Genomic DNA, 26869 nt, shown 5'->3' on the forward strand with positions numbered 1-26869 from the left:
TAGGTAGAAGAATGCCAGAAGCCTGAAACCATTTGGAAGCCAAGAACACTAACTCTGTCCACCACTCAGATGTTTGTTTTGTCAAGTTTTTCTGTATCAAAATAATGTAAAACCTTATTGTGTAATGTTGTAAAACAATTTTTAAGATGTAAAACAATTTTTCTTATTGTGAAGAGCATACAGCAGCATGTTAAGAGTGCTGAAATTAGCACTCTAAAGAAATCTGTGTGGTCATTTGCCTTACTCCAAGTTCCAGTCAACTGGTTCCCACAAGACACTTATTGACACAAAACAAGCATTTTCTCCTTGCTTTTTATTAAAAATGTGTTTATTATAATCAAACTGCTGCATTTTGGGAAATATGGTGTGCGTGATTGATAGGACACATGTGCAAAATAAATAGTTGGCATAAATATATAAATAGTTATTTAAAGTTCACACCATGAAGGCCCCACAGCTGAACAGTCTGTCAGGTTCAAAACTTCAAGTGGGCAGCTTCTTTTTAAGATGTTCAAGTCTGTACCAATTTGTGAGATCACCTGCTTTACCCTGGACTGAAGAGCAGCCAAGAAATTGAAGCAAACAGGTCATTCACAATTTCAGCAAAAAGGAATCCCATTTGCTTAGCGTAATAGTTATATTACCCAACATGTCCCTTCATAGCTTCAAGTGCTTCACAATAACACTAAAAGCCTGAATTGATCCAGATTTTAAGGCTGAACATTCAACTCTCACCATTAACTAGTCCTTCCAAATTTGGAGTTCTTCTCTACTAATTCTAGAGGACAGGCAATTGGCACTCTAGCCAACTAGTGGCTCAAGCGTTTTTGTTTGGAACTATATTATAGCTGGCACAAGAAGCTGTTTTATCTGCTTTCACAGTAGAGAAGTTGGCCATGCCACAACTGCTTCCTTGCATAAACCTTTTCTTCTCTAGCCACACCCAATTCAAAGCTTTGGTCCATGAGTCAGAGCCAAGTGAAGCTTGGGTAGTAACGCAACGCCCAGTGATGCAATGGCAGTTTCCTGAGCAGGCGATGGTAGTGTTGCAAGGACTTGAGACAACACATAAGTAAAGCCACCAATTTCTATATTTTACTCCTCTTTCCATCAGGCTCTGGTACACCACTTTCCATACCAAATATCTACTATCAGGCATTAGACCAAAAGCCTAGAAACCATCATAAAAAAATATTTGTACTTTCTTTACCCTGTACTGTTCCCTGTATATAGTGTATGGAGCGTAATTTCTCCTTCCTTTCTACCCAGTGACACCATGTGCATAACCAATTGTGCAACAATTGCACATAAAACTTAAGGCATCTATCCCTACACCATTCATCCATGAACATCAAGCCATTTTTTTTTAAAAAAAAACAAGAAATACAATGATGCAGGGGATCTAGAAGTGGATGAATCCTGAGGAATGATTCAGAACTACACATGTGCAGATCTGAAGTTTTCCTTTCTAGAAAATTAGACATCGGAATGCTTTCACTGTGGATGTCTAGAGTTGCCATCTTTTATGCTATTAACATATCCATCCTTGGAGTAATGGGGTGTTCCGGTGAGATGACTCCACTTGCAGTCTTAAGCATCTGCTCGCTGTAGCAGTAGTTTGAGTATATACTTGAGCCGATATTGAAGTTCTGGTGAACAACCCAGTTCTGCAATGCTGCTCAGCTTGTAAGTATAGGAATTTCTATCGGAGTTTATATAGGTAAGGAGGCAGGAGTGGTCAGGTTTGCTGAAGATTACCTTGGTATGATCGTTGTAAAAGTTCACCTATTAAAAAAAAAGACAGCACAATTCCTTTTTTAATACTCATCACTGATGGCTATTTAAGGGTCTAGCACAGTGATGGCTAATCTTTTTGGCACCAAGTGCTGAAACAGGAGCACTGGAAACCGGTAGCTTAGCTTCTGGCACACACATGCTCGCCAGCCACCTGGTTTTCCAGTTTCTAACGCGCACGCGAATGTGAAGACTAGCTGGCCAATGCGCACATGTGCTCTGGGGAGCTGCTCTTCTGGTTTCCAGCGCTCCTGTGCGCGCGAAGATCAGCTAGCTGGTGTGCCTGGAGATGGTTCTGCGTGCCACTTCCGCCTAGGTTAGCCATCATGGGTCTAGCATCTCTTTTTGGATTCTCCACTTTTATATTGTGTGCATCTACTGTAGATTAAGCACAAATAACCCTTCTTCAATTATAGAGTGCTGTAAGCAATGTTACATAACTTCGGCAGTAATAGTCCTGAAATTTTAGATCTGCTTTTTGGTAGATACCTTTTATATTTTAGATGTGGATTAAGCATATAAGCATTTCGCTAGACTTACTGTATTTCACTTCCTGCTAAAAATTGACAGGAAATTGAACAGCTGCTATTTAGTGGCTTGCTACTGAATTCTGGCTATATGATCTTTGTGGTTATGGAGACTGTAAAGAATATGCGTGCCACACCCCTGGTTAGCACATTTGCTAGGGACACTATGAGACTTTGGCCGTAGTTTTCTTCCTCTGTTCCTTCAGTTAAAACACTGGAAGCAAAATGCAGAAGTTGAGCTGAAGGGCTAGAAAACCAGATATACAGAAATGGGTCTACAGGTATCCAATATATGCTAAATTACTATTACAAACAAATATGCACTTATATCCTGCCTTTTCTCCAAGGCAGAAAGTAGCAAACATGAGTTTATTGTACCTATTCTACTCTCAAAGCAATATATAGGATTGAGGGGTTCCCACAAACCTCCTCCTAGGCAACCCCTTTCCACTGTACAGCCTTATATTTTCATGAGGAGGTAGGAGTATTAGGTGTATTCGCCACTTTGCATTATTTATAGAACTAGTAAAGGCAGGAAATAAATAAAAACCTTCAAAAGATAAGCTACCTTTGGCATCTTGCTGTTAATAAAAGATATTGTTCATGTCAGTTAAAAAATGAAGTAGTCTTGGAAGGGTTCGGCATGAGAAGTCTGTCTAGAATTCTCTTAAACAGACAAGGTCACAGGTCATAAATATTTTTACATGAGGGACTTGATGCATTACACACCTGTAAAGTTCCATTGCTGAAGAGCATCAGTAAAGCCTGATTAGTCTTCACCCACTGTAGGAGCAGCAGAGGCAGCTGTCCAGCCTCTTCTACGCTGGGCAAATCTCCACCCTTTGAAAGAGGACAGAAAAGTTAGAAAAATGGACAAAAGAATGATCAATTCCTAACATTCCTCCTCCATGTATTCTCAGCCTTCCTACCAAGATGGGAATAAGCAATTCTTCAACTTTCACTGCGAAAGAATAGCTTAGGTACATCAATACCAGAAACCATATTTAAGAAAAGACAGAGTAGCAAAAATTAACGGCATTCTGGAGAATTTTAGCTCAAGCTTCATTACGCATGTGGAATAGGCATAGCCAGAAGGGTAAAGCATAGCATCTGAGTTCAGATCAGACAGTGGGACCTGCTGATCAAAGAGAAAGGAAGGGAAAGAGGGAGGGAGGATTTAACTATTCTCTTTGAAAGTATTATGAAAGATGCCTATCAACTTCTAGATGAAATTGTTAGAGAGTTGGCAACTCCTTCTGCATTCAGAAACCATCCCAGCATAAGCATAAATATACATAGCATCTCACCTTCATGAGATGCTCCTCCATGTATGAAGCAAAGTATTGCAGAATCCCCATCTGTTCCTGTAGCTGTTCAGGAATTGCTGAAGTCAGGAAGGAGAAACGTTTGCTATTTGTCAGGTTGTAATGCACTTTCCTAAAAGGCAAGAGACTGCACAGTTAGCTATAGTAGCCAGAAGCACTTTGAATCTATTATGATGTACAAACTATCTTCATATGGCAAAATGAAACAGAGAGGTGTCTCCTTATTTTGATTTTTGATTTTTTTGGCCATTCAACAATTTAGCATTGGTAACATCAACAATCCTGCCATATGACATGGGAGTGGAAGTGCATAGCTCCCCAAAAGAGGGTTTGTAATATAGTGATAAATGTTAAAAGGTGTTTTAAAAATGCATGTCAGGCCTTCTAGAGAAGGGGTCCCTAGCCCAGGTCCATGAACCACATGCCATCAACCAGGCCACGCAAACAAGTGGAGCCCCATCTGTGGGATGCAGGCAGCATGCAAAACCACACTCCCTCTGGTCTGTGGAAAAACCTTTCTACCTGAAACCTACCCCTGGTGCCCCAAAGATTGGAGGCCACTGATTTAGAGAGCAGGGCTGCCAAACTTGCAGCCTGTGGGCCAGATGTGCCACACCTGATTTAGCGACGGGGAAAAAGTTGTGATGTCATGTGACGACACAAGTTTGACACCCCTGTTCTAGAGCATCCCAAGGGGAAGAAAAGGCAAGAACAAATCGTTGAGCTACTTTAAGCAGATCATGTCACTCCCCCTTTGTTATGATTTCCTTGCTCATGTCTTCAGTCATCCATTATTTTATTGCCTGTTCTACCCAGTGATTATCATTCGGCCAATAAGTCTGAGCAATAGGTCTTCTGCTGTAGTGCAGAGCAGATCCAAGTGCATTATCAGCCTCAACGATATCCATATACCCTCCTTAGCTCCTCAATCGATCAATTTCTTCCACTTACTTCCAGTCAGCCGAGAGGGACATGTGAGTTCCATCATTGAAGAGGACACCAATGCTGTGGTTGGAGAGCTGGTAACCAAATCCGTACTTGTTCGAATAATCAACCCACTTGCTCACCCAAACAAAATGTTCATGGCAAGCCAGGGAAGCAGGGTTCGTCTCAGCTGGACAATGAACAAAGATACTTATTAATTTAGGAGAAGTTATTTATATTAGATCAGATAATCCTCTTTAAAGGACTGCATCAAAGACAGAAAACATAGAAAGGAGCAAACTAAGATGGCTCCTCTTTCTCTTTCCCAACATCAGCCTCTAAATATGGAGGACCAATATTGAATCAAGAACTATTTCTTATTTATGAAAAACCACTCTCTTCCCATTCATGACCAACTGAGCGTTCAGCAGGGAAAGCTCACATACAGACCTCTTATATGATTTAGTTTCCCCACAAGTTCAAACCTTTTGTAAAGAGCGGTTCAGTTCACATGGAAGCCTTTGCATGCAAATGAAGGCTTCCTTAAGGGCAGTTCCAACTGACACAAATATAACTGGAAAAACAGGGTTCATCCTAGCTGCTTACATGGTCAATTTTAATCTTGAATAGGATTACAATTTTCCAGCGTTTGAAGTCATAGTGAGAGTCCCAAAGGTAAAGATAATTCCCCAGTATCTCTCCCACTATAAATGGAGTGGGGAGATATGGATGATTAAAAGATGTTCTTCTCCATTCCCCCTCCTACTGAACAAATTATCAACGCTTGGACATTAATATTAAAAAAGACTGGGAGAGGGAGGGTGCAATATAGAGCTTTGTACACCCTGTGCTTTATCCTGTTTGATATTAACTTTCAGGAGAGCAGCTCTTTCCATATGGTCCACCAGCCCATTCCAAATTTTTGAATTAATACCCTTTACTTACCTGACGGCATAATAGAAAGGCAGTTCCTCAGGAGCCCAACAGCAGATTCAAAAAGAGCTGATGCTGTGACACAGTCTTCAAATACTAGACAAAAGAAAAATAATGACCCCAGATTATTCCAGCTCCTATGGAGCAAGCTTAAGGACATTCTTGTTTGAAAAGCTAAAAATCTGAATAGGTATGTTATGGAAATTCATTTTTATTAGAAGATGATGTAAAACTGCAATCTCTGGTTTACCAAACTAGCAAAAGTTGATTAGGTTGAACCTCTTAAAACTGTACTAATACCTTTTGTTATTCCCTGCCAAAGCCACGGCAGAAGTCCATCTGGCCAAGGTGCCCCCCCACAACCCTATTTTGCTGTTGTTTAGAAGAGCCATGGAGACCCAGGGACTTTGGCAAGGGAGAACAAGACTCCCTCACTTTGATCCATCTGGCCTGTCACACTTGCCATCTTTTATCTTTTATTTTTCCTGTTTCAGTGGTTTTATTCTAATTTGATTGCTGTAATCCACCCAGAGTCCTTGAAGTTAGGCAACATACAAGTTTAATAAATTGTTGGTCAGAAAGTCAGCTGGATGATTAGACTAAATTTGGCGTTCTTATGCACCTCTTGAGTCCTTCCCAAACACCTGGAGTCGGCAGATGTTGCTTGATGGTGTCAAAAGATATAACCTTTAAGCTGTTCCAAGCAAAGCTGCCTTTTACAACTGACTAACTGTGATTTTGTCAATGACAATGGTCTTCAGATGGCGCTTCAGATGTTTTGGGATAGTACCAATAGCAATAGGTGCCTTGGGTACAATCTTTGCTTTTCTTTGGTACAATCATTCTACAACTATTTGAAGGTCTTTGTATTTAGTGATATTTTTCTCCATTTCTTTCTCTTCTATTCTGCTGTCTCCAGGTATTGCCATGTCCATTTCCATTTTTTTTATCTTTCTTAATAGTTATATCTGGGGTGCTGCATGGCAGTGTTGATCTATTTAAATTTTAAAGTCCCAGAGCAATTTAACTTCTTTATATTATTTTGTCTATTTTGGGGTCCTACCAGTTCTTACTTGCAGGTAAATAGTATTTCTTCCAGATATTCCAATGCACCATTGTTGGTACTTTGTCATGCCACTGATCGTGATCATCTGTGCAATTTACTTCAGCAGTTAACTAGGTGGTCCACTTCAGTTTCTTTGCAGAAGCAGCCTTTGTTGTGGTTTTGTATGCATTTTGCATGTTCTTAAGACTTGATCTTTTGCAGCCAGAATTAGTCTGTTTCTTCAACAAGACCATTGCCAGGTCTTGTTGTTACCTGTTGTTATCTCTTTAAATTACAATCCTGATCTCAGGTATTTGCAAGTCTACTGCTTGTCTATGAAGATTCTCTGTCATCAAATTCATAGTTGTCCCAAAGGTGCTTTTTCAAGAGGCAACTGGGCTTTGCTTTGTTTTTCTTTGAAGACGTTTCGCTTCTAGTAAACTCCTTCTTGCTGGATTTAATCCACTTAACCAACTGTGTGTTAGTTTAAAGATAGCCACTTCATTGGGTGAATGTATTCTGAACATCAAAATTTCCTATTGGAGATAGCAGTAGTTCTCACCTTCACAGCTACTAGCTGTTGTCCCACGAATGGATCTGGAGATGGACTTCTGTGAACTCTCTTCAGCTACAGTCTCTGCAGGGCTACAGCGAGGACTCTGACCATTCAGAGGAGTGACCTTAAAAAAAAAACCAGTCATTTTAGACTATATCCTTCTATCCATCGGATCTTTTATTTCTTGTTGATTTCAGTGTATACTATTAATCTTTCTTGCTTCCCCTTCTGAAAGGGCCATGGGATCAACAAAGTTCCTAAAGTTAACTTACTTCATTTCCATCCACAGTTTTGTGACTTATTTGCCTACAGATAGAAGTCTTTACAAGGCCCGATACCAGCTTAGAGATGTCATCTTTCTCTTCAGAAGCAGCCTTCTTAACTGTGTGGGGGAAAAATTCAGAGGAGTTATATAACAGGCAATCCTATAAGTGACGAAATGAGTTCCAGAAAGATAATATCTAAAGGAGATTGCATTAAAACCAGAAAACTACACTCTGCTTGACCACAATTCTATCCAAAAGATGATACCATAAGAATGATATAGATGATAATATAGCCCAATTTACAGCTCCTTTGCCCATTATTTTTATTTTAATTATCATAAATAGCCTGTTGCCAATTCTTTCAAAATTTCCCAGACATGCAAAAAGGAACACCCAAACCAGTTAAAATTAAATCTTCTCTGATGCTTGGTCCAAGATGTGCAATCAAAAGAGCACGAACTAACTGGATAGGGTCGGCATGCTACTACTTTTTTGTCTAACACCATTTTAGGATTTTAGGAAATATGTCACACACTAGGTCACACCGCAGAACTCACCTTTGGACTTTCTTTTTCTAAAGAGTGTCTTTGTGACCTTTACCAATAGGCTCTTAGCAGGGTTGGGAGGGCTCAGTTCAGGCGCCATCATGCAGCTGCTAGATGGGAGCTTATCTGGTGTGTATGCCTAGAAAGTTAAAGTTATTAGTGAAATTAAACCAAGTGTCAGAGCAAGAAAGCATTCATTATATTTCCATGTTTATTCAGAACTCTCCTATGCAGGTTTGAGATTGGGCCACTTTCATCAAATATTCCAGAGTCATGGATTTTAAAAAACTGCAGGAGGTTCTGATTTCAGAGGCAAGGATGGAACAATCAGGCTGGTCAGAAAACAAAAGCCAAAAGCAAAGAGCAGAATTATGTGAGCGTTAAGTGTTAATTAGAAGCAGGATGTAATTATCTAAATTACAATCCAGGCAAGATTCCAGGAGCCCACACCCTTAGTGATAGGGGCAGTGATGTTCTTGCACTTCTAGGGCCCCAATGTTGGCTTTACCTGCAGACTTCGCCTCTGGAAGGACAGTATCCAAGCAAAAGATAGAGAGACAACTACCGATGGGTTATACTTTGTAACAGCCCAGTTTGTGGTCCTGGCATCACTGCGCCAGAATTAAAATAGTGGACTTTTGAAGGGACCGCCACTAACCTTCGTGAAAAACTCATGGTCCAAGATTTCTTCCAATGTGAAGCGTTCTTCTGGATTGCGTTTCAAGATGCCAGTGAGGAGGTTTTTGGCTGATGCAGAAAGGAACGGAGGAAGCGTATATACAACATATTTGATGCAACGATAGGTCTCCTTGAGATCTGAAGTCTCAAAAGGTGGGTATCCACATAGTAAAGTGTACCTAAGGTGTGGGAGGGAGAGAAAGAAGAGGGCAAATGATGAATGCTAAGGAGGTTGAAGGATACCACTTGTCTGCAGTCAGCACTGACAGGCTCTCTATTAGCACTTGACTCAGCAGCAACCACGGAGGAAGTTGATGTTAGACAACACCCAGATTTAAGTTTTCTCTGTAATCAAGCTCATGAGACATTGCTATTCCTTCAAGTGCCTGCAGACCGGAGGCACATCCGGCTGGCAGATGACAGCGTTTCTCCATGTGATCAGAGCTAAGAATCTCTTAGGAACTAAACTTTTCTGGAATGAATCTGAGCTGAAGCCCAGGGAGTTCTTCCCCTTAAGCGCTTCTCAGTGAAGATCCCGCTCCCCTTTCTCAGCATTTAGAAGTACATTTTCCATATGTGCTGTGTAAACAGGAAACTGTGGGTAACCAAAACAAAGCAATCTAAAGGCTCAGACTATTTTTTTCAAGATGCTCCGGAAAACTGCTGAATAACACCTGAGAGTTAGACAGTTACCCTGTGCACTGCAGAAAAGCCACTTGTTTCCATTTGTTTTGAAGAAATTAGAAAGCAGATCATTAAAGTTTAACGACAGCTCTTAATGTTTTGAGTTTTAAAGCAGTGTTATATACATTTATGCTTAAAAGCACATGAATCACACACAGTTTGAACTCCATGATTTACATACAGTCTAGATCAGTGGTTCCCAACCTTTTTTTCGCCCCGCACCCCTAAAGAAATTTCACTCGAACCTCGCGCCCCCTGAAATTTAGACTTTAGGAACTACTGAACGCGTTAAATATATGGTAGGATTGAATCTTTTCAGCTATGTATGTGATGGCCACTAAATAACGATACTTAACTCTAAAATGAAAACAAAGTTAATCCATTGCATAATAAATAAAAATGCCAACATATAGCCAATATCCTATTATTTACCTGGACTTTTCTCACCCCCCCTGGAATATCGTCTCGCACCCCCAGGGGGTGCGAGCACCCCAGGTTGGGAACCCCTGGTCTAGATAATCACCCGAGCTTTTCTTGAGGCTAATTTTTAAAGACTGCCAGTACAATGAAACCAGACTGTTATGGAGACCTGGTATATTGGGCATCAACAAGGGACATCGACTCCTTTTAATGCCCTCAAGGAAACATTTTTGGAGAACCATTTGTCTGAAATAGTCTATGGTCCAATTGTGCAGGACGTTGGACTAAAAGACCTCCATGGTTTCTTCCCATCCTGTTATTCTGTTAGGTTTCATCAGAAGTGGATGTTATAGACATACAGAAGGAGTGTCCCAAAGGTGTTTTTTCAAGAGGTAACTGGGCTTTCTGGTTTTTCTTTGCAGACGTTTCGCTTCTCCTCCAAGAAGCTTCTTCAGTTCTTCTATGGAAGGAGTATTAAGATTTGCAGAAATCAAGAGGGAACTAAAACAGACCTCACTGCAATCTACTGCCTCCATGAAGTCCATTTTGACTTGGGATTACATGGTACTCAAGGAAGTGATTGATTTATATATCCCATTGCCAGCTATTTGTCAAAGCTTGTGGAAGGCTCATAGAGTGCTATTGTGTAATTCCTTTGAAGTTTCCCCATAATACTCTGCTGAAACTTTTGCTATATTCTATTCATTTTACTAGAATTTCTATTCAGGTTCTTAGACCGGTCTTACCTTTGGCCTAACTTCAGTACTTTTAACTGACAAAACTGAAGCAGACTTTTAAATGGTGTTATATATACATGTGCATGCACCTATTAATGCTTACTATTTTATTTACCCATATGAAAGAGCAGATCTCTACAAAAGCTACGCTGCAGAAGCAAACAATCAATCGTAAAGTTTAAGGTCTAGACTTACATGACACAACCCAAAGACCATACATCTGATTCTGGCCCATGTCCTTGTCGCAATAGTACTTCTGGAGCAAGGTAATTTGGAGTACCACAGATAGTCCTAGAGGACAAAAGTACACACTATGAGACAATGAACCAAGCCTAACATTTCTGCAATTCGCTTTCATTCCATTTATTTCGACAAAATATTTATTATGCCAAGGGACACCTTTTCCCAACCTAGTATCCTTCATGTGGTCAGGATAGCTAGAACTTTCAGCGAGTACTTAAGGGTGTACATTTAGGGGGTAAAGGTACCTAAAGGCAATGGACCTGCTACAGCTGCCACTACATAGCAGGTCCAATAAATAGGACTAAAGTGTTCCATCCCTCCCCCCAAATCCCACAAAAACAGCCTCTCAAATTAGCCAGATATTTGATAAACAGATGCTGTCAATACTGGAAAGAAACACAGTTCCAGTAAATCAAAAATGAGCTTTTAAAGAAAATCTATATAACCAAACTATTTTTTTAGTTTATTTAGGGGTAATTTTTTTAAAAAGCTATAATTTGATCCATTCATTGTTAGCTCTCAGGAGAAATTAAAGTTTTCATCAAGGGTGCCAGTAAACGAAACATGATTTGCCATTTTTTTATTTTCTCATTTCTTTTATTCTGCAGCTAAGCTTCAGAAACCTTCCTTCCTCCAGCCACTTCACAAGTCATATGAACACATTGTTCCACGAACAGAACCTGCAAGAAGCTTTTTCACAACTTCCCAATGAGGAAGTATTCTGCGCCTAACAACCTATGCTGGTAGACTGACACCGCTTTCCCACTAATACGCATTTCTGACAAGCATGATGGCCAACTCCAACTGCCAACATTTGCACGGAGCGTAACACAATATAAGCTTACCCATTGTTTCCCTCTATGGAGCAAACCACAAGGTCTCAGCCTGAAACATTACTACAGACACCACATTGTTTCTTCGGTGACCAAGTTCCAGGCTGATGCAAAGGAGTCTATTTCAAGCCCCTTGGCCCCTATTGCACTCAGATTCTTCCCCTCCCCCAACACACAGCTGCAAAGAATGAAGCATTAGGACAATAAAGCTCTGTAAAAGGAGACCGTTCACCCTTATTTAGAATAAAGGCGCATTAGAGAACCTAGTCCCAGAGAAACACAGCAGGGACTGACAACATGGACCTGCAAACGCTAATGTTTGCATTGGTCCCTCCTTCTAATTTTTCTAACCCATCATAGTCTCCTTTGAAAAAGCAGAATTTAGAATATCCACTAAAAATCTCCTAATTTTCAGTCTTGCAGGGGGGTAAAGAAAGGTTAGGCAATTGGGAGATATTATGCAATACAGCAAAGGCCTGAGAAACTGCTGATGCCCAGCATAAAAATGTTGAGCCACTTACTTTTTTCTCTGATCTGCAGGCTCCTGGCGAGCGGCCAGACCAAAGTCACCAACTTTCAGTTCCATATTATCATTGATAAAAAAGTTACCTGTGGCAGACAAATTGTTTATTTGCTTAGTTTTTATTAGTTATTTCCTGCCTTTCTATCTCAATTTGACATTACAAAAATATTCTCAGAGATCATACCTCTCTGACTCTAGGCCAAGTTCCTAATCCTATATAAGTGCCATGTAAATAAAAAAGTTTAAACTGAGTACCTTTTAGCATTTAGAATTCCAGTTTTTGTTTTTTTGTTTTTTAAAAAGAGAAGATCTTAGCATGCAAATTTAGAGAGATTATATTATGTCTCCTTAAGGCAATTTCATTCTCAAAACAACTATTGTAGTTAACATGTTCGATATATATTTTTGGCACAATTTATTTTACTTATGAGTAAGAGAACAGCTGTGCTGTACATACCCAATTTGAGGTCTCTGTGTAAAATGCCCTTAAGGTGGAGGTACTTCAAAGCCGAGATTATTTGTTTGAGGTAATACCGAACCTCTGACTCCAGGAGGGTATGGCGGGACTTCCAGATATGTGCCAAAGACTAGAACAAGACATAATAAATCATGAAGAGGCTACAAGCAGAGTTCAAACTAAGTTCAAATCCCCACTCCTCCGTAAAATTCAGGGGTAAATGTGAGCCAATTATTAATCTAATCTGGTCCACATTTCTTCGATTTGATGAGATGGAAAACTTTAAGCCATACTGGTGGTTGGTGACAGAAAAAGAACTATAAATATATGGAACATAGGCATAACTGTCCAAGTTACCCATGAACCTCATGACCAGTTAAAGGGCTGCTCCTCAACTCTTTACATATCAGGCATGGACAAACTTGGGTACAATAGATTTTGTTATACTGTAACATCTTATCTACTTTATTGGTTATGCTAGAGATGACAGGTGTTGAATACATTTATGTCTTGGTGTTGCTCTTCCAAGTTCTACGATTCTCCCATTCAAAGTCAGTCTAAAATGTTCTAATTCAAGTATGTTCCCATTTGATCCCAAACCCTCCTCCACATTCCCATCTAATCTTCTCAATGAAGTTATGATGAATCTACATGTTTTTCTAATTTTTTTCTCATGCTCCAAATAAAATCCATGCGATACTTCCATGTCCACTTTCTAAAATTCAAGATACTCAAGTGACTAGAAATTTTATTTTGTGGGTACAGTAAATATGCTAAAATGTATATGAACTACACAAAGGAAATTTGTTATTAAATATTAAGAAGGTTCACCAAATAAATTTTCAAATCTTAATAGCCATTTCTAACAGAGGTCATTCTTCTCTTAAGTAAATGGCATGAATTCTGATGTAACATCTACAAACACTATTCCTACAAGTAATCCTTGCTGGACAGTTTAATACCCACTCTGATGTACCCCAGAGCAACTGAAGCCATTAAGATGCCAAAAGTTGACATTGTTTATATGATATTAAAGTGCAAATAAAGAGCAAGTAACTAAAATAGAACAAATGCTACTTATGGTAGACCTAATGTCTATACTGAAAATACTTCTATGACAGATTCTTACAAAGAACATTTTTATCACTGTAAGAATACTTTCAAAGCAGAAATGAATTTAGGAAGACAAGCAGGAAGCATCACAGTGGCAAGCTGCAATACACACCTTCAGTATTGGTAAGCAACCTAGAAGTGAACATCTTTACTACCAACATTGTGAACAAAGTTTAATAAAAATGGACCCTGCAAGACAATAGCACCAAATAATTGTTCCAGAGAGGGCATAACCTATAGTGAACTATGGTGAACCTATGGCACAGGTGCCACAGGTGGCACGGCAGAGCCATTTGTGTGGGCACGTGAGCCCCAGCCAAACGTACTTGCATTGTGCATGTGTGCACCTCCCAGCTGATTTTTGGCCCATTTGAGGCTGTTTTCACCTTCCTGAAGGCTCGAGGGAAACCTCTGCAGCCCTGGGAGGCCGAAAAATGGGTCTTCTGGAAATACCAGAAGTGCCGAAACGGGCCTTTTTTCAGCCTCCCAAGGCTCCAGAGGCTTCCCTCAAGCCTCCAGGAGGGCGAAAATGGCCTCAAACGGACTGAAAATCAGCTGGGAGGCATGTGCATGCACAGTGCAGGTGAGGGGGCGGGGTGTTGTGCACACATGTGCAGGGGGGGCAGGGGGCATTGCATTGTGGGTGCCATGCGTGCGCTTTCGGCACACAACAAAAAGTTTCGCCATCATAGGCTATATGGTCCATAGAAGAATACACAATGCTATAAAATATTTTTGCTCCAACTGGTCATGTGATAGCAGCCCTAGTTTCATTGCCTAGCAGAGAGCTTCCTAAGGCTTTGATGAAACAATGATGGTGAGAGACTGTTAAGGCATCAAAAAACATACATATTTGCAAAAGGAGAAGACTATAATATAGTAAAACATGCTTCAATTCACTGAGTTCAGACACAGAATGTAACTTAATACTCACTTTCCTACTACAATGCTCAAGGAAAATATAAATGTTGTCTGCATCTTCAAAATGATGTGAAAACTTCACGATATGTTTGTGATGCAAATCTCGGTGTAGTTCAATTTCATTGATGATCTGAAAGAGTCACCAGAAGATTACAGTTCAGAACCAACATCTAACACAAATTGATCACTTATTCTCAGCCTGCTCAGGTCTCATACCTTCTCACGTTGGTGTGGTTTAGCCACTCTGCTGTGAGGGATAACTTTCACTGCATATGTTGTGTTGCTTGAGAGGTCAGTTGCTTCATAGCATCTTGCAAATCCCCCCTGCCAATCAAAAAGCAGAAATGACCTATGTATGCTGCAGGAACTTCCCATTTTCCTGTGATGCCCAAGTAAAAGATTGGAAGGCACTTATTCAAGACACCCAGATTATTCTGAATATTCTGAACATAAGACTAAGTCAAGGTTCTTGGCCATTCTTACTTTTTTTTTTAATTCCCTGCCCCGCCACCTCCCTGCTCTATGCCAATTTACTAAATTAGCTAATGGCTCACTGTTAAAGAGAAATGAAAAGTCACAGAAAAGTAGAAAGCATCTACAGGTCTGGTCTCCAGTTAAAAGCTTCAGAGAGGAATAACAGGCAGGAATATTCTTTGTCAAATAGATTAATGTCCATAATAGCCTATTTATAATATAGCAGATTTTCTCAGACCTGCTTTTTGTGACAGCATTGAGCAAAACAGACCTAAAACTCCAAGATAAATACCTTGTCAAGAGCACAGCGCAAATGGTATGAGTACATAATTGCATAAATAGGATGAGGTCACCTAGATATATATCTGGGCCGTGTTTAATGTCAAACTCTGATACCTTGTGTTAGAAAGATGAAAATGTGTCCAAAACTTTTGCCCATATTTGTCTCATTGTACCTTTGACTCAAATACATAGCAGATTTAAATCAGCTGGAGATGAGGAGATGAGGCCCTCACCTTGTCATTTTTTATATTTCTACAAATGTCCCTGCTTCACACTGTGCCTGTGTTAGATTTTGTCAGGACAGTCATATTCTGGTTTATGGTCAAATTTTAACCACAAAACTATTACTTATAAACAGCAAATATAATGGTAAGAAACCGAATCCAACAATAAATATCTAAAATAACTTGGATTATTTGGCTTGGAGAAAAGATAAGCTTTCCTTAGATACTGCACCCAAAAAGCAAATTTAATTTTTAGAAAGTTATTGGTGGCAGCTTGCTGACAATAAAATAATACATTTCAGAAGATAATATGCTTCTTGGAAGGCATTCAACAGAAGTGGGTGGCTAGAGATACACTTGATGCTGATTCTCATACTGAGCTCTTATTCCAAATGTTAAAACAACATGCTTGATGTGCAATCAAATATTTAATTGCTTCCAATGTTTGCCAGAAATGCGCAGGTATAAATATGATCCAGCAATTTGAAATATACTATTCGTTCTTTGTTATGTACTATTTTAGGATATAGTTTTGCCTAGGGCTTTGGAACTTACATTGATGCCTTTGGGTTTCACTTTACTCACTGGTAGGCTTTTTTTCAACAGAGAATGGCTAAGCCTTGTTCATATGACACCCAGAATAAAATTACTCTCTAGACAAGTTTTTCCAGCAGCATAGAAAGTACAAGCTTGGCTGCACCATACTCCTTTGTTTGATGTAGTTTCACACCTAAATAACATTTTGGCCAAGACAAACCAGTTTCTCTGCACCAGAAAATCCTGGCTTGGGTATAGTCTTTACAGAAACAATTTAGGCTAGTATCATCAAAAACAACTGATAGCAATAAGAAAAGTGTTTCCACACACTGCCACATTCAATGCAAACTATTGTTTTTGATATTAGATGGAAACATCACCATAGCTAATGAACAGACACACTGCTTTATATAATGTAGGGCAAACACAACAAAAATTGCACCCCTTCTACCAAAGTATAATCTTTGAAATGTGATCAGTTTTCTCTGGCAGAAATTTTCAGCATAAATGCTGTTTTCTCCAACCCATTTAGAAAGCCAATTATGTATATTGCTCAACAAGTATGCCAATTTTGTACAACCAAAAAAAAGAAAATATATTTTAATCAAAATATTCTTGCTTTTACAGCATCTTAAATATAACAGATGCCTTTTTATTGCATAAACTCCTGTGGATCACAATGTGTTCATGAGATGGACGGACTATGGTCACAAAAATAGAGTACATTCTGATTCTGTTAGGATGAAACTACAGAAATGGCCATTATCAAAACAATGAGAAAATGTGACATAGACCTATTTGTAGTGATCATTCATTTGTATGAAATCCACTTCTAGGTACATCCTTTAAAAATTAAATAAATTTCCATGAGTTATGCCAATATCTTTGTAGTGTAAGACCAGATTAAGAAAATATACAAAAAACTCTGCTTAATCTTGGAATTCATCTTTAGTTCTTTTTTCACAAGACCATATTGCTTCTTTATTGCTTAATGAACATTAAAAACCAGCTATCAGTTTCTAAAGAAAACATTTGCAAAGCTTCAAAATGCTAGAAAAACACAAGAGTAGATTTACGTATGGCACTAAATGATTTATTTTCAAAAAAACATGGCTTGGTGGAGAATGTCATAGTCACATTATGAGTACAGAATTCCACAGCCTCCACCAGCAAGTAACACAGCCTTGTTCAATGTGATTCGGTTAAGTAAATTGAAACCTAGTTCCTAAAATTCCCAGCCAGCAGAGTTTTCAGTCATACTAGCTATAAGTCACAAGGCTTGAAGTCCAATGCAAGTGGAGAATACTGCCTTTAGATTCAAGCTATTCCTATTGAGTAACTTGATATACCTGTCTGAGCATGAAAGAGTCATGTGAGGATAGTCCTCTAAATGCCTTTGGCATTTATGCCCCACCTTTTCTCTGGGATGCTCTGGGTGGCTTATAATGAGATAACCCTCAGAAGTCTGAGGATTAAGCTAAGCTCATTAATATTTTTTTTAAAAAAACTCCATATATAACCACAATTCAAATCGAGGCCACCCAGTCCCAAGTCCAATTTCTGTGGCAGCTATTTATTTTTTACTAGAACTCAAAACCATTAAGTTGGGGAGATGGTCAGCAAATAAATAAATTAAAAATAAAAATTGGAGGCCTAGTAGGTGAAACACACACTTATCTGAAGAATTCTAAACCCAGAAATTTTATATAACAAAGCTGAACCCAGTTTTCAATCTTCATAATCCAGAAATCCATTGGCACCCAGCCATCTTCTAACTACACTATATTAAATTACATTTGTTTGGCCAATGTTATTCTATTGTTGTGATCGCATTACTTTTGCTTGCTTAACCATGGTTTATTAAATAAACCACAGTTGGTTAATTAACCCAACCCTAAGTGATGTAAACTACTAGAAGTTGGCCACTGGGTCTAGTTTCTGCTAATCCCTCTGGTCAAGCCAAGAAAAATTCTCTGCCGAGGTCAGCCTTCACAAATCCCCCAGAAACACAGTTGTATGAAAATTTGCTTGCTCACAATTAAATCCAATCTTCCATCATCAAGCAAACAAGTCAGCCACAAGAACTGACTCACATACAAACCATAGGCTAGTGTTAGAATTCAGTGTCTTGTGAATGCAGCCCTTCGGGGGCAAATCCTTTCCGGAGTCAACAAACTATCTGCAGGATCGAGATAAACTATCATCTACCGTGTTGTAACAAATCCGACTAACAAACCAACCACAGGCCCGGATTTCTCCAAAAGAACCCTCTCAAGAGAGAATTGGTTTCTTCACCATGGCAAACCTCTTGACGCTTTTAAGGGAAGGAGAAGAGGGAGAAGAACGCACGGGCTCATGCCGGCGGCGGCGGTGGGAGAGAGGGGAGAGCCACCCAATGGGGAGAGCACAGCAGGAGTCGTGCCCAGACAGGCCTGTCTCGGATCAATCGAAATCTCGCTGGGAACAGAAGATCCCCAAATCGGGACGAGAGAAAAACCCAGGCCAGGGGGGGAGCGCTTTTTCCTTCCCCCATCACAAACCCCCTCCTCAAGTTACCGCACTTATTATCGCGTTCCATCATTCCCAGCATAAACCGCTCCTTCAACCCATTTCACCCGGTCGTGTGAACGCGGTTTCATTCAAGCCCTTTTCCGCGCCCAGAACAGAATGCCAGCCAGCTTTGGCTCATCCCTCGGATGCGGACTTGCAGAGCGGCAGAAGAAGCCGCGATCGCTCCCTTCCAGCGAAACCCCTTCCCCCTCCCCGTTGCATATGCCCCGGGCACGTACCTTGCCGAGCAGACGGCCTTTGCTGTAGGATCTGCCCGTGACTGGGTCGCGAATAACTCGACTGGGTTCGGCCGGTCGAGATGGCTCCCTACGGGTGGATTGAGGCGTCTGGATCGCGGGAACCGGAGGTTTGTACAGATCCGAGGCCATCACGCACTCGTTGAAAGGATGAGAGGGAGGGAAACAAACGGGCTCCATGACAGCCCGGCTTCTTCAATCCCTCCGAGAAGGGAAAAGGTCAGGCCCGGGTCCCGGCGCGCCTTCTCCGGAGCGCTCGCAAAGACACGTGCCCCGCCGGCAAAAGAAGTTTCATCGACTCTTCCTGCGCCTGCCGTCAGGGAATCCCGGGACTTTTATCAATGAGTGAGTCTGACGTCATCGAATAGGAAACCCCTCCCGCCCAAACTCGAGGGCGGGAATTAGTCCTTAAAGAGCCCGTCACCTCTCTTGAGACAAAAGAGAGATGCGAAATATTAGATTCCATTGAAAAAAGAAAAAAAAAAGGGGGGGGGGGGAGGAGAATCGGAAAGCTGCATCGATGGAAACTTAAATTTATAAAATTTAGAAGCGGCGCTTACAGTCGCCGGGGAAAGGTTGCCCGATTTAACACCTGGCGTTTCTGCTTCCCACATGCGATTGAAAAAGGAAGACCAGGATTATGGGGCAATAAAGACTTCGATAAAGGAGAGTGTAGTTGTAGTTCAGGCTCCTTGGTGCTCTCTGAGCTTGTTTTCTTGCTGATGTTTCATTCCCCTCACATCCTCAGGGTTAGTCTAATAAAGACTTCGTTTCCCCTCTCTTTGCTGCTCTCTAGAGGCCGTTTGGAGTTTTGCTCTCCAGAAATTGTGAGTCTACTTGTTTTTTTTCTATCTAGGCTTGGAGCCCTGTTTAATGCTGAGAGACAGCTGCCATCTTTGGGATCTGATGAAGAGCAAACTTTGTAAACCTGTGATACAAATCTGAATTCGACATATCCAAGATCGCTGCTGATTTGATTCTGCAGGTTGCAAAAACTTTTTAACATAATCAAGCACATGTATCTAATTAAACTTAGAATATAACACATCACCGGAAGCTATGTTATAGTTTGATTTTAACTGTGTGTCTTCCAGACACTCAGCTATTGTGATTGGCAAACAACAGCAGTAGTTTGAATGAACTGCTGTGACTTAATTGTCGTTTATTCAAGTAAGCGTGGTTAACAAATCATGATTTAACACATGTGAACCTGATTCCAATGGTATTCACATGATACATTAGCCATGATTAGTTTTAGTGTACTCAGAACATCTGGCTAGATTCATGCAATACACTGAATTATAAACTATTCACATTGGCTGGACTATACTACAATATGAGTAAAACCCACCAGGCTAGGCTAAAATAAGTTTGGCAAGCATTCAATGACTCATATGAACTCAGGCCTGGGTAGCCTTGAGCCATTCACTACTTCTAGCTTAACCAGCTTCTGGTTTTTAAAACCAGAAGACAATATCTGTATTGGATACATATTAGAATCATTGTGTAATAATTAGGGTAGATATCATGTAACTTAAAAAAGCATGATATTGAATGTGCAACGGATGTGCAACTATTTCCAAATAAGCATTTATAGTGGAATCTGAATTACTCACTCATTCATACTTTACAGGGCCCTTATAATGGCATTTATTTCTAATCCACTATATTTCCACAGTTCTATTTTTATCTGATTCACTCAACAGAAAAGGCATGATTTTCCGGAAGCACAGAATATCAGCCTCATCCTAATGTATCTTAGCATTATGCTTATATTTATGGGTTTGCTATAAGGAGTAAAAGTATTAAAAAACTTCAGCATAAAACTTTCAATTAAATATAGCAGTAAGTATGATTTTATTACCATTTTAAATAAATGACTAGGATTTTTTCTTTGTGTGAAATGCAGTATTCCATGTATGTATATGTGTAACACACATGTGTGTTTATACATGTTTATATGTATATGTGTTTATATGTGTGTGTATTACTGTGCAATTTGAGGTATAGTACCTGAAACTTATTTGCCAACTAAATCAGAAAATCCCATAAATACCATTATCCTTCCCTATCAGTAATTACCATTTGCTGCCCTGTCATTAATTCAATGATCAGCTGTTCAAAGTAATTGTCTTAGTTGGCTGCATTGGCATAGAATACTTAATTATGATTAATTTAACTACGGTCTATTCAATTGACTCAACTTTTTCAGTTACATACAATGAGTTGCAGACAAACTTTGTGGGCTGTATTTGGACAGTACTATTGGCTAGTCTGGATCCCTGAGTGCATCACCCACTTTACTGAGTCAACTGTAACCCCAGCATGTTTGAACCCCAAAATGCAGGCATTATGTACAGGATTGTTAATTCCTTTGGGATTCACACATTGTTGGAGTAGAAGAGAATGTTACATTAGCCTTCCCTTCTGAACTCTGTCATAGAGATGAGTTGTTCGACAAGAATGAGTTGTTCCAGTCACTCCATCCACTGTCATTTGGACATTTGGATTATGGGTTGGGGGATGGAAATTGGGCAGGGCAAGTATGGCCTCTCTCTTAGTGGCATGAACTCCAAGGCCAATTAGCCTTCCTGAGGGCTTTAGTGAGTCATGAAACCATTCTGCCTCATGGTATGGATGATCTGCCCCCACCTTTTAATCACCATAGCAACCCTGTGAAATAGGTTAAGACTAAGACTAAAGCTAATTATGTGAAGTATACCTCTTTTACTTTACATTTCATGGGTTTTCAAATTTATTTTAAATTTAAACTTTAGACAAGGCAAGTCACTACAGGATTTTTTTTTTCATTTGCTTGTTAATGTTATCATAAGGTTAGCATTAATTGTTTGGTACATTCAGTTGATTAGCTTAAATAACTTTGCCTAACCTGCTGGCCCATGATCAGGCTCTGATTGAGGAAACCCCAGATCCTTCCTAACTTTGGAGCGGTTAGCTCTGATAAAAATTACAGCTGTAAAATCATCCCCTGGCCATGGGGCAGCTTGCTTCCCCCATGGTCACATGACTGCATGTTGGGCACTTGGCAACAGGTCATCTTTATGACCAGTTGTGGCATTTTGCAGTCACATGACTGTGATTCACAATTGTGTGGGGTTTTTTTTTTTTTTGCTAGTTTCCAAGCATTTTTCTGTCAAAAAACTCTTATTTGAATGGATTGGGCATGTTGTGAGGATGGCTGATGGGCGGATTCCGAAAGACTTCCTGTATGGAGAATTAGTGCAGGGAAAGCACCCTAGAGGGAGACCACAACTGCGATATAAGGATCTAAAGGCCCTGGGAATGGACATCAACAGCTGGGAAACCTTGACCTCTGATCCTTCAGTTTGGAGGCTAAAGAAGCAGCATGGTCTTCTCCAATTCGAAGAGGCACTAGTTTGGCAGGCTGAGGCAAAGAGGCAGTCCTGGAACCAGCGAAATCTGGGGGCTAGGCCGGGGACAGTGTACAGACTGCATCTGTCCTTAGTGTGGAAGGGATTGCCACTCTTGAATTGGCTTTTTAGCCACACTAGATGCTGTTTTAGGACCTCTTTTCAGAGCACGATACCATACTCTTTTGAGACTTGAAGGATGCCAATATATCACTTAACTGTCACATTCGCTTAAACATCTGTTGCAAAAAAGGTCATAAAATCACTTCACAGGCACCTACAACTGCAATGACTTACAACTGGATTTCTGAATGAATAAGAATACTTTTTTTGCTTCTTGATCAGATTACATTTTTACTTGTAAAGGTATAAATCAAGCAATTAGGGATGAATGGAAAGTAGGGGTTTTTTTTGTCTATAAGGTCTTACCACAGTTTACTATGGAAATGAATTTTAATATGGATTTCTAAGGTCATCTATTGAAAAAAAAATATAGTTGATTATTGTTTCCTTTAACTGTAACTATCTCAAAAGTAACAGAGAATAGAAGAATTCCAGGCTGGTTTTTAGTATAAAGGTGAGTAAGTTTATAGTTATGTCACTTCTGCATTTTTTTCCAACTGGTTCTTGTATCACTGAAGCACAAGACCAACACAAATTACTATAGCAACAGTACAGTGGAACTAAGATAAAGGGAAGTGGTTCCTGTTGTAAGGGAAAGTTTTTAAAGCTACAGCAACTCCTAAATAATTAATCGTTACAAAATTTGCAAGTAAAATACTGCCAAAGTGATGTGAAAAATGTAGCATTCTAGGTATAATAGTAGATTTTAAATAAACCCTAAGAATTAAAATAACGCTGCTATAGGGAATGAAACAGATGTTCATTAGATTCAGAGTGGTATGTTATACCCCCCTTCCATTCCTACTCCCAGAGAAGATAGTTCTGATTACAATTAAACCTTTTAATAAGTTATTTCCAAACCACTTTTGATTCTTCTATGGTATCTAGATGCCTAAATCAAAACTATGATTTATTAAATAAATCACAGTGGATAGGTTCATATACTGGTAGCATTCTAAGCCGGCTCTCCACATTAAGATTTAATATAATGTATGAACCTAGCCACTCTATTTTTGTAATAATTTTATATGCTATATGTTACTTACTTAACCATAATCGCTAGTCTGGGTTCAAACATGCAAATCTGCAAACTAGGTATGCCAAAAAGAAGCATGGTTTCAGACTGTGATGGTCTCTGTAATTTAACTGCTATTTGCAAACATGTTCAGGTTTGGAAACATTTTGGTGATGGCACCAACACTGGAATTCCTTTCCTTAAGGAGCATCATTTAAGAAAAATGTAACCATTTGCTATATTTTAGCTTCCCTTCACATAGACTCTGGTTTTAATTTGTTGTTTTGACCATTTAATATTGATACAGCATGTGGTTGTTTTTATTATATTTATCTAAAATAAAAATGTACAGTATTGTATTATTACTGCATTGTATACTGATAGTGAAGGCGATTATTTTTTTTATTTGACTTATTTATATTTGTGATAAACCAATGCAAGCCACCATTCTGGGAAAGTGAGGCATAGAATGAATGAAATAAATTCTAAATAAAGCCACATGTGTCTTAAGCTATCTTGACTAATCCAGGTCAGTAAATTAGGCCATTGGGACCCATTTACCAGTTCCCCTTTCTCTAGCATAACTTGTGGCATTTATAACACTTATTTATCTACCATATAACTAATTTAAGCATAGAAGCTTATGGTACATGCAATGGACATGACCTCATCTCAAATCAAACTTCTCCATAATCTTTTTTTTTTCATCTATAAAACAAGAACAGACATTTAAGGTTTCTTAACTATTAAACAGTTAAACAAACTTTGGTGACATTTCTATTGCAACATTCCCAAATAATGTAAATAATCAGAAATTAGCCAACTGTCTTAGTAGAAACTGACCCCTACAGTAGGCTGGAGAGAAGTTCTCAGCCAAGGTCACCAATTGAATTCTGTAGACCCTTAAGAAAAATAGGGTAAAACATAACTGTGTTGAAATATGCTGGCTCACAGTTAAGTCAGTCCAATTTTTTTAGCATCAAGGGCTATAGTAAACCACAACTAACTACACATACATACAGTTGTATGTGTGAGCACATACAAGTGTATAGGCTTAAGTGAAGTTGGAGCTCAATATTTTATAAACATAGTCAATATGTCTTTTTCCCAGTCAGCATAGTATTTACAAGATGGGGTAGAGACAGACTAACTTGTGTCTTGTGTAACAGTCTTGCCTAGCAAGCCAACACCAGCTCCAAGTCTATAGACTTGCACAAACGCTCCCATCTCTTTGCAGTAAGTTTTGGATCAGTGGCTCCAGTTTATCAATACATGTTCTTCTTCCAGCCACTAGTTCTGAAAACTACTTTTGCATATTTACAGTATTATTTAATTTGAGCAGGGAAGAATCTAGTTGTGGAAGATACTAACAGCTACATCATGTGAGATCGCCTCCCGGCTTTCAACTAAGGAATTAACATAGTAATAAAAAGCTTGCATGACTCACATCATAAGGTCTTAATGATGAAACCAGGCTCACATGTTAGTTGCTCTTTATATACTTATATGGGTTCATGCATCACACTTTGTCACTGTTAAATAAGCATGATAGGCTAGATTTGCACAAAATGCTAAGCCAAATGAAACATATTGTAGCTTAGTATTATGTATAAACCAGGTTTGAATAGAGGGAAAAGCAAAGGATCTTTCAGAAGTAATTTGCTATAAAAGCTAATCTTTCCCAACCTGATGCCTCCAAGAGGCATGGAACTAATGTTCTTTTCACTCTCAACCAAGTGACTGGGGATAATGGGATTTGCAGTCAGTACTGGTAAAACTAGAGCACACCAATTAGAGATTTTAGCTGCCAAAATTCTTTAATAATTTCAAAAACTCGTCTGCAACTTTTCCCTAAAGCCGCTCAGTAAGGATAGAAGTCTGATCTCTACAGGAAGATTGTTCCAGAAGATTGTCATTGCTTCCTGGCTTCAGCTCCTAGAAGCAATTGCTTCCTAGATGAACAGGCTGATTCAGGTTGGGGGAGGCAGTCCTGTAGGTATCCAAGGGACAAGTCATAAAAGGACTTTATAGATCAAAGCCAGCCCTTTAAATTATAAATAAATAAAAGAGGTAGTATCGAGTATATTTGCTATCTTGAGTTATGTATAAAAAGGACAGGATAAACCCACATACACATAGAATATGGAAATAGGTAAGTCCTGGAAGCTTATTGATGGCCAGCACAAGGTTCTGTTTAGTTAGCTGGATCACTGAGATCCCAATAGCAAAGATTTTCTCCTTAAAACATTTCTAGATCCTTTTACAGACTATTTCTGTTGATAGCTACTGTAAGCAGGGAAGTCTAGTTTCTTCCAAAGAATTAATGATATTGCAGCAGTGATAAGACACTGCCATCTACTGGTAATTAAGAGAACTGTGCAATTTATTCTCAACTTTTTTGACAATACCATCTAGAGCAGTGATGGCTAACCTTTTTGTTGTTGTATGCTGAAATAATGCAAGGCACGTGCTCCCCCACCCCCTGCGCATGCGTCTCCCACATGCGCCCCACCCCCTGCTCATGCGCAGCAGATACCTGAAAATTGGCTGGCATGCACAGTAAAACTGAGCGCATGCACAGTAAAACTGAGCTGGGGCGACGGCTTGCGTGCCAGCAGAGGTGGCTCTGCGTGCCACTTCTGGCGCATGTGCCGTAGGTTCACCATCACAGATCTAGAGAGAATCTAGCAGTTCAAGAAGGCTAACAAAAGTCAGACTTCTGTGAGGTTTCCTCCTCGCTAATCATACAATGATACTGTGGGAAGACAGCAAGTTGTAGAATCCTAGCAGAGTTTAATGGCTTTTTCTGTCCTTTGATAACTTGGGAATGGATAAAGCAACTCCAGTCTGTTTTTAAGGCAAACAAAGCCTGGGTGTGAGGGGTGGGTTCATAGTTTTCTTTGATGATTGGGGGAGCACGTTTAATTGCTCCTTTAAGACTGGTTTATTGTATTGTATGTGAATTGGATTATATATAAAAAGCTGCCATGGAATAAATTTAATTTTAAAATAGGTAAATTCCATTTTAATATAAACTGGTCCTTTAATAATACTGTTTTGAATTGACTCCAGCCTTTTTTTTTTCCTTTGTTCAATTTATCCCAGGGATTCTTGAAGTTTGATTCACACATTTCCTATTCAGTCTATTTTGACCAGAGGCAATTGCTACTGATATTTCTGAAGCCTCACAATGATCAGAGGTTTTGTGGAATTATAACATTTGGGTTACAAAATGCTTGGTTTCTTTCCCGGTACCTTCAGCATATTTAATGAGTTGGTTGCAACTACTTTATTATGGGGGATGAAACACAAGTTTTAAAACATCAATTCTTTTGGTGTTGATTTTCATATTACTGCCACTTGGGGGGACTAAAATCAAAAGAATTATTTATTTGATTCGGGATTAATCACTTGTGTTAAAATTACAAATATTCTTTGCAGTTATTTCTTCAAGATTTGGAATCAAGATTTATGGATCTTTTTCAACATGG

General features: G+C 39.4%; 1 protein-coding gene across 1 annotated transcript; it reads right to left on the bottom strand.

Annotated features, from left to right (window-relative positions):
- Positions 1-310: 310 nt before the first annotated feature.
- PLK3 (polo like kinase 3) lies at positions 311-19276 on the bottom strand. Its single transcript, XM_026707263.2, has 15 exons — positions 18831-19276; positions 14741-14848; positions 14538-14654; positions 12491-12620; positions 12032-12119; positions 10630-10725; positions 8574-8772; positions 7928-8054; positions 7377-7486; positions 7111-7228; positions 5516-5599; positions 4598-4760; positions 3629-3758; positions 3051-3161; positions 311-1785 (listed from the first exon to the last, which is right to left on the bottom strand). Exons 1-15 carry the CDS (start codon positions 19026-19028, stop codon positions 1591-1593), a joined length of 1974 nt encoding a protein of 657 aa, XP_026563048.1. The 5' UTR covers positions 19029-19276; the 3' UTR covers positions 311-1590.
- Positions 19277-26869: the final 7593 nt, after the last annotated feature.

Source organism: Pseudonaja textilis, chromosome 3, assembly GCF_049901715.1.
Source record: "Pseudonaja textilis isolate UNSWEBS1 chromosome 3, rPseTex1.2, whole genome shotgun sequence".
Taxonomy (NCBI): Eukaryota; Metazoa; Chordata; class Lepidosauria; order Squamata; family Elapidae; genus Pseudonaja; species Pseudonaja textilis.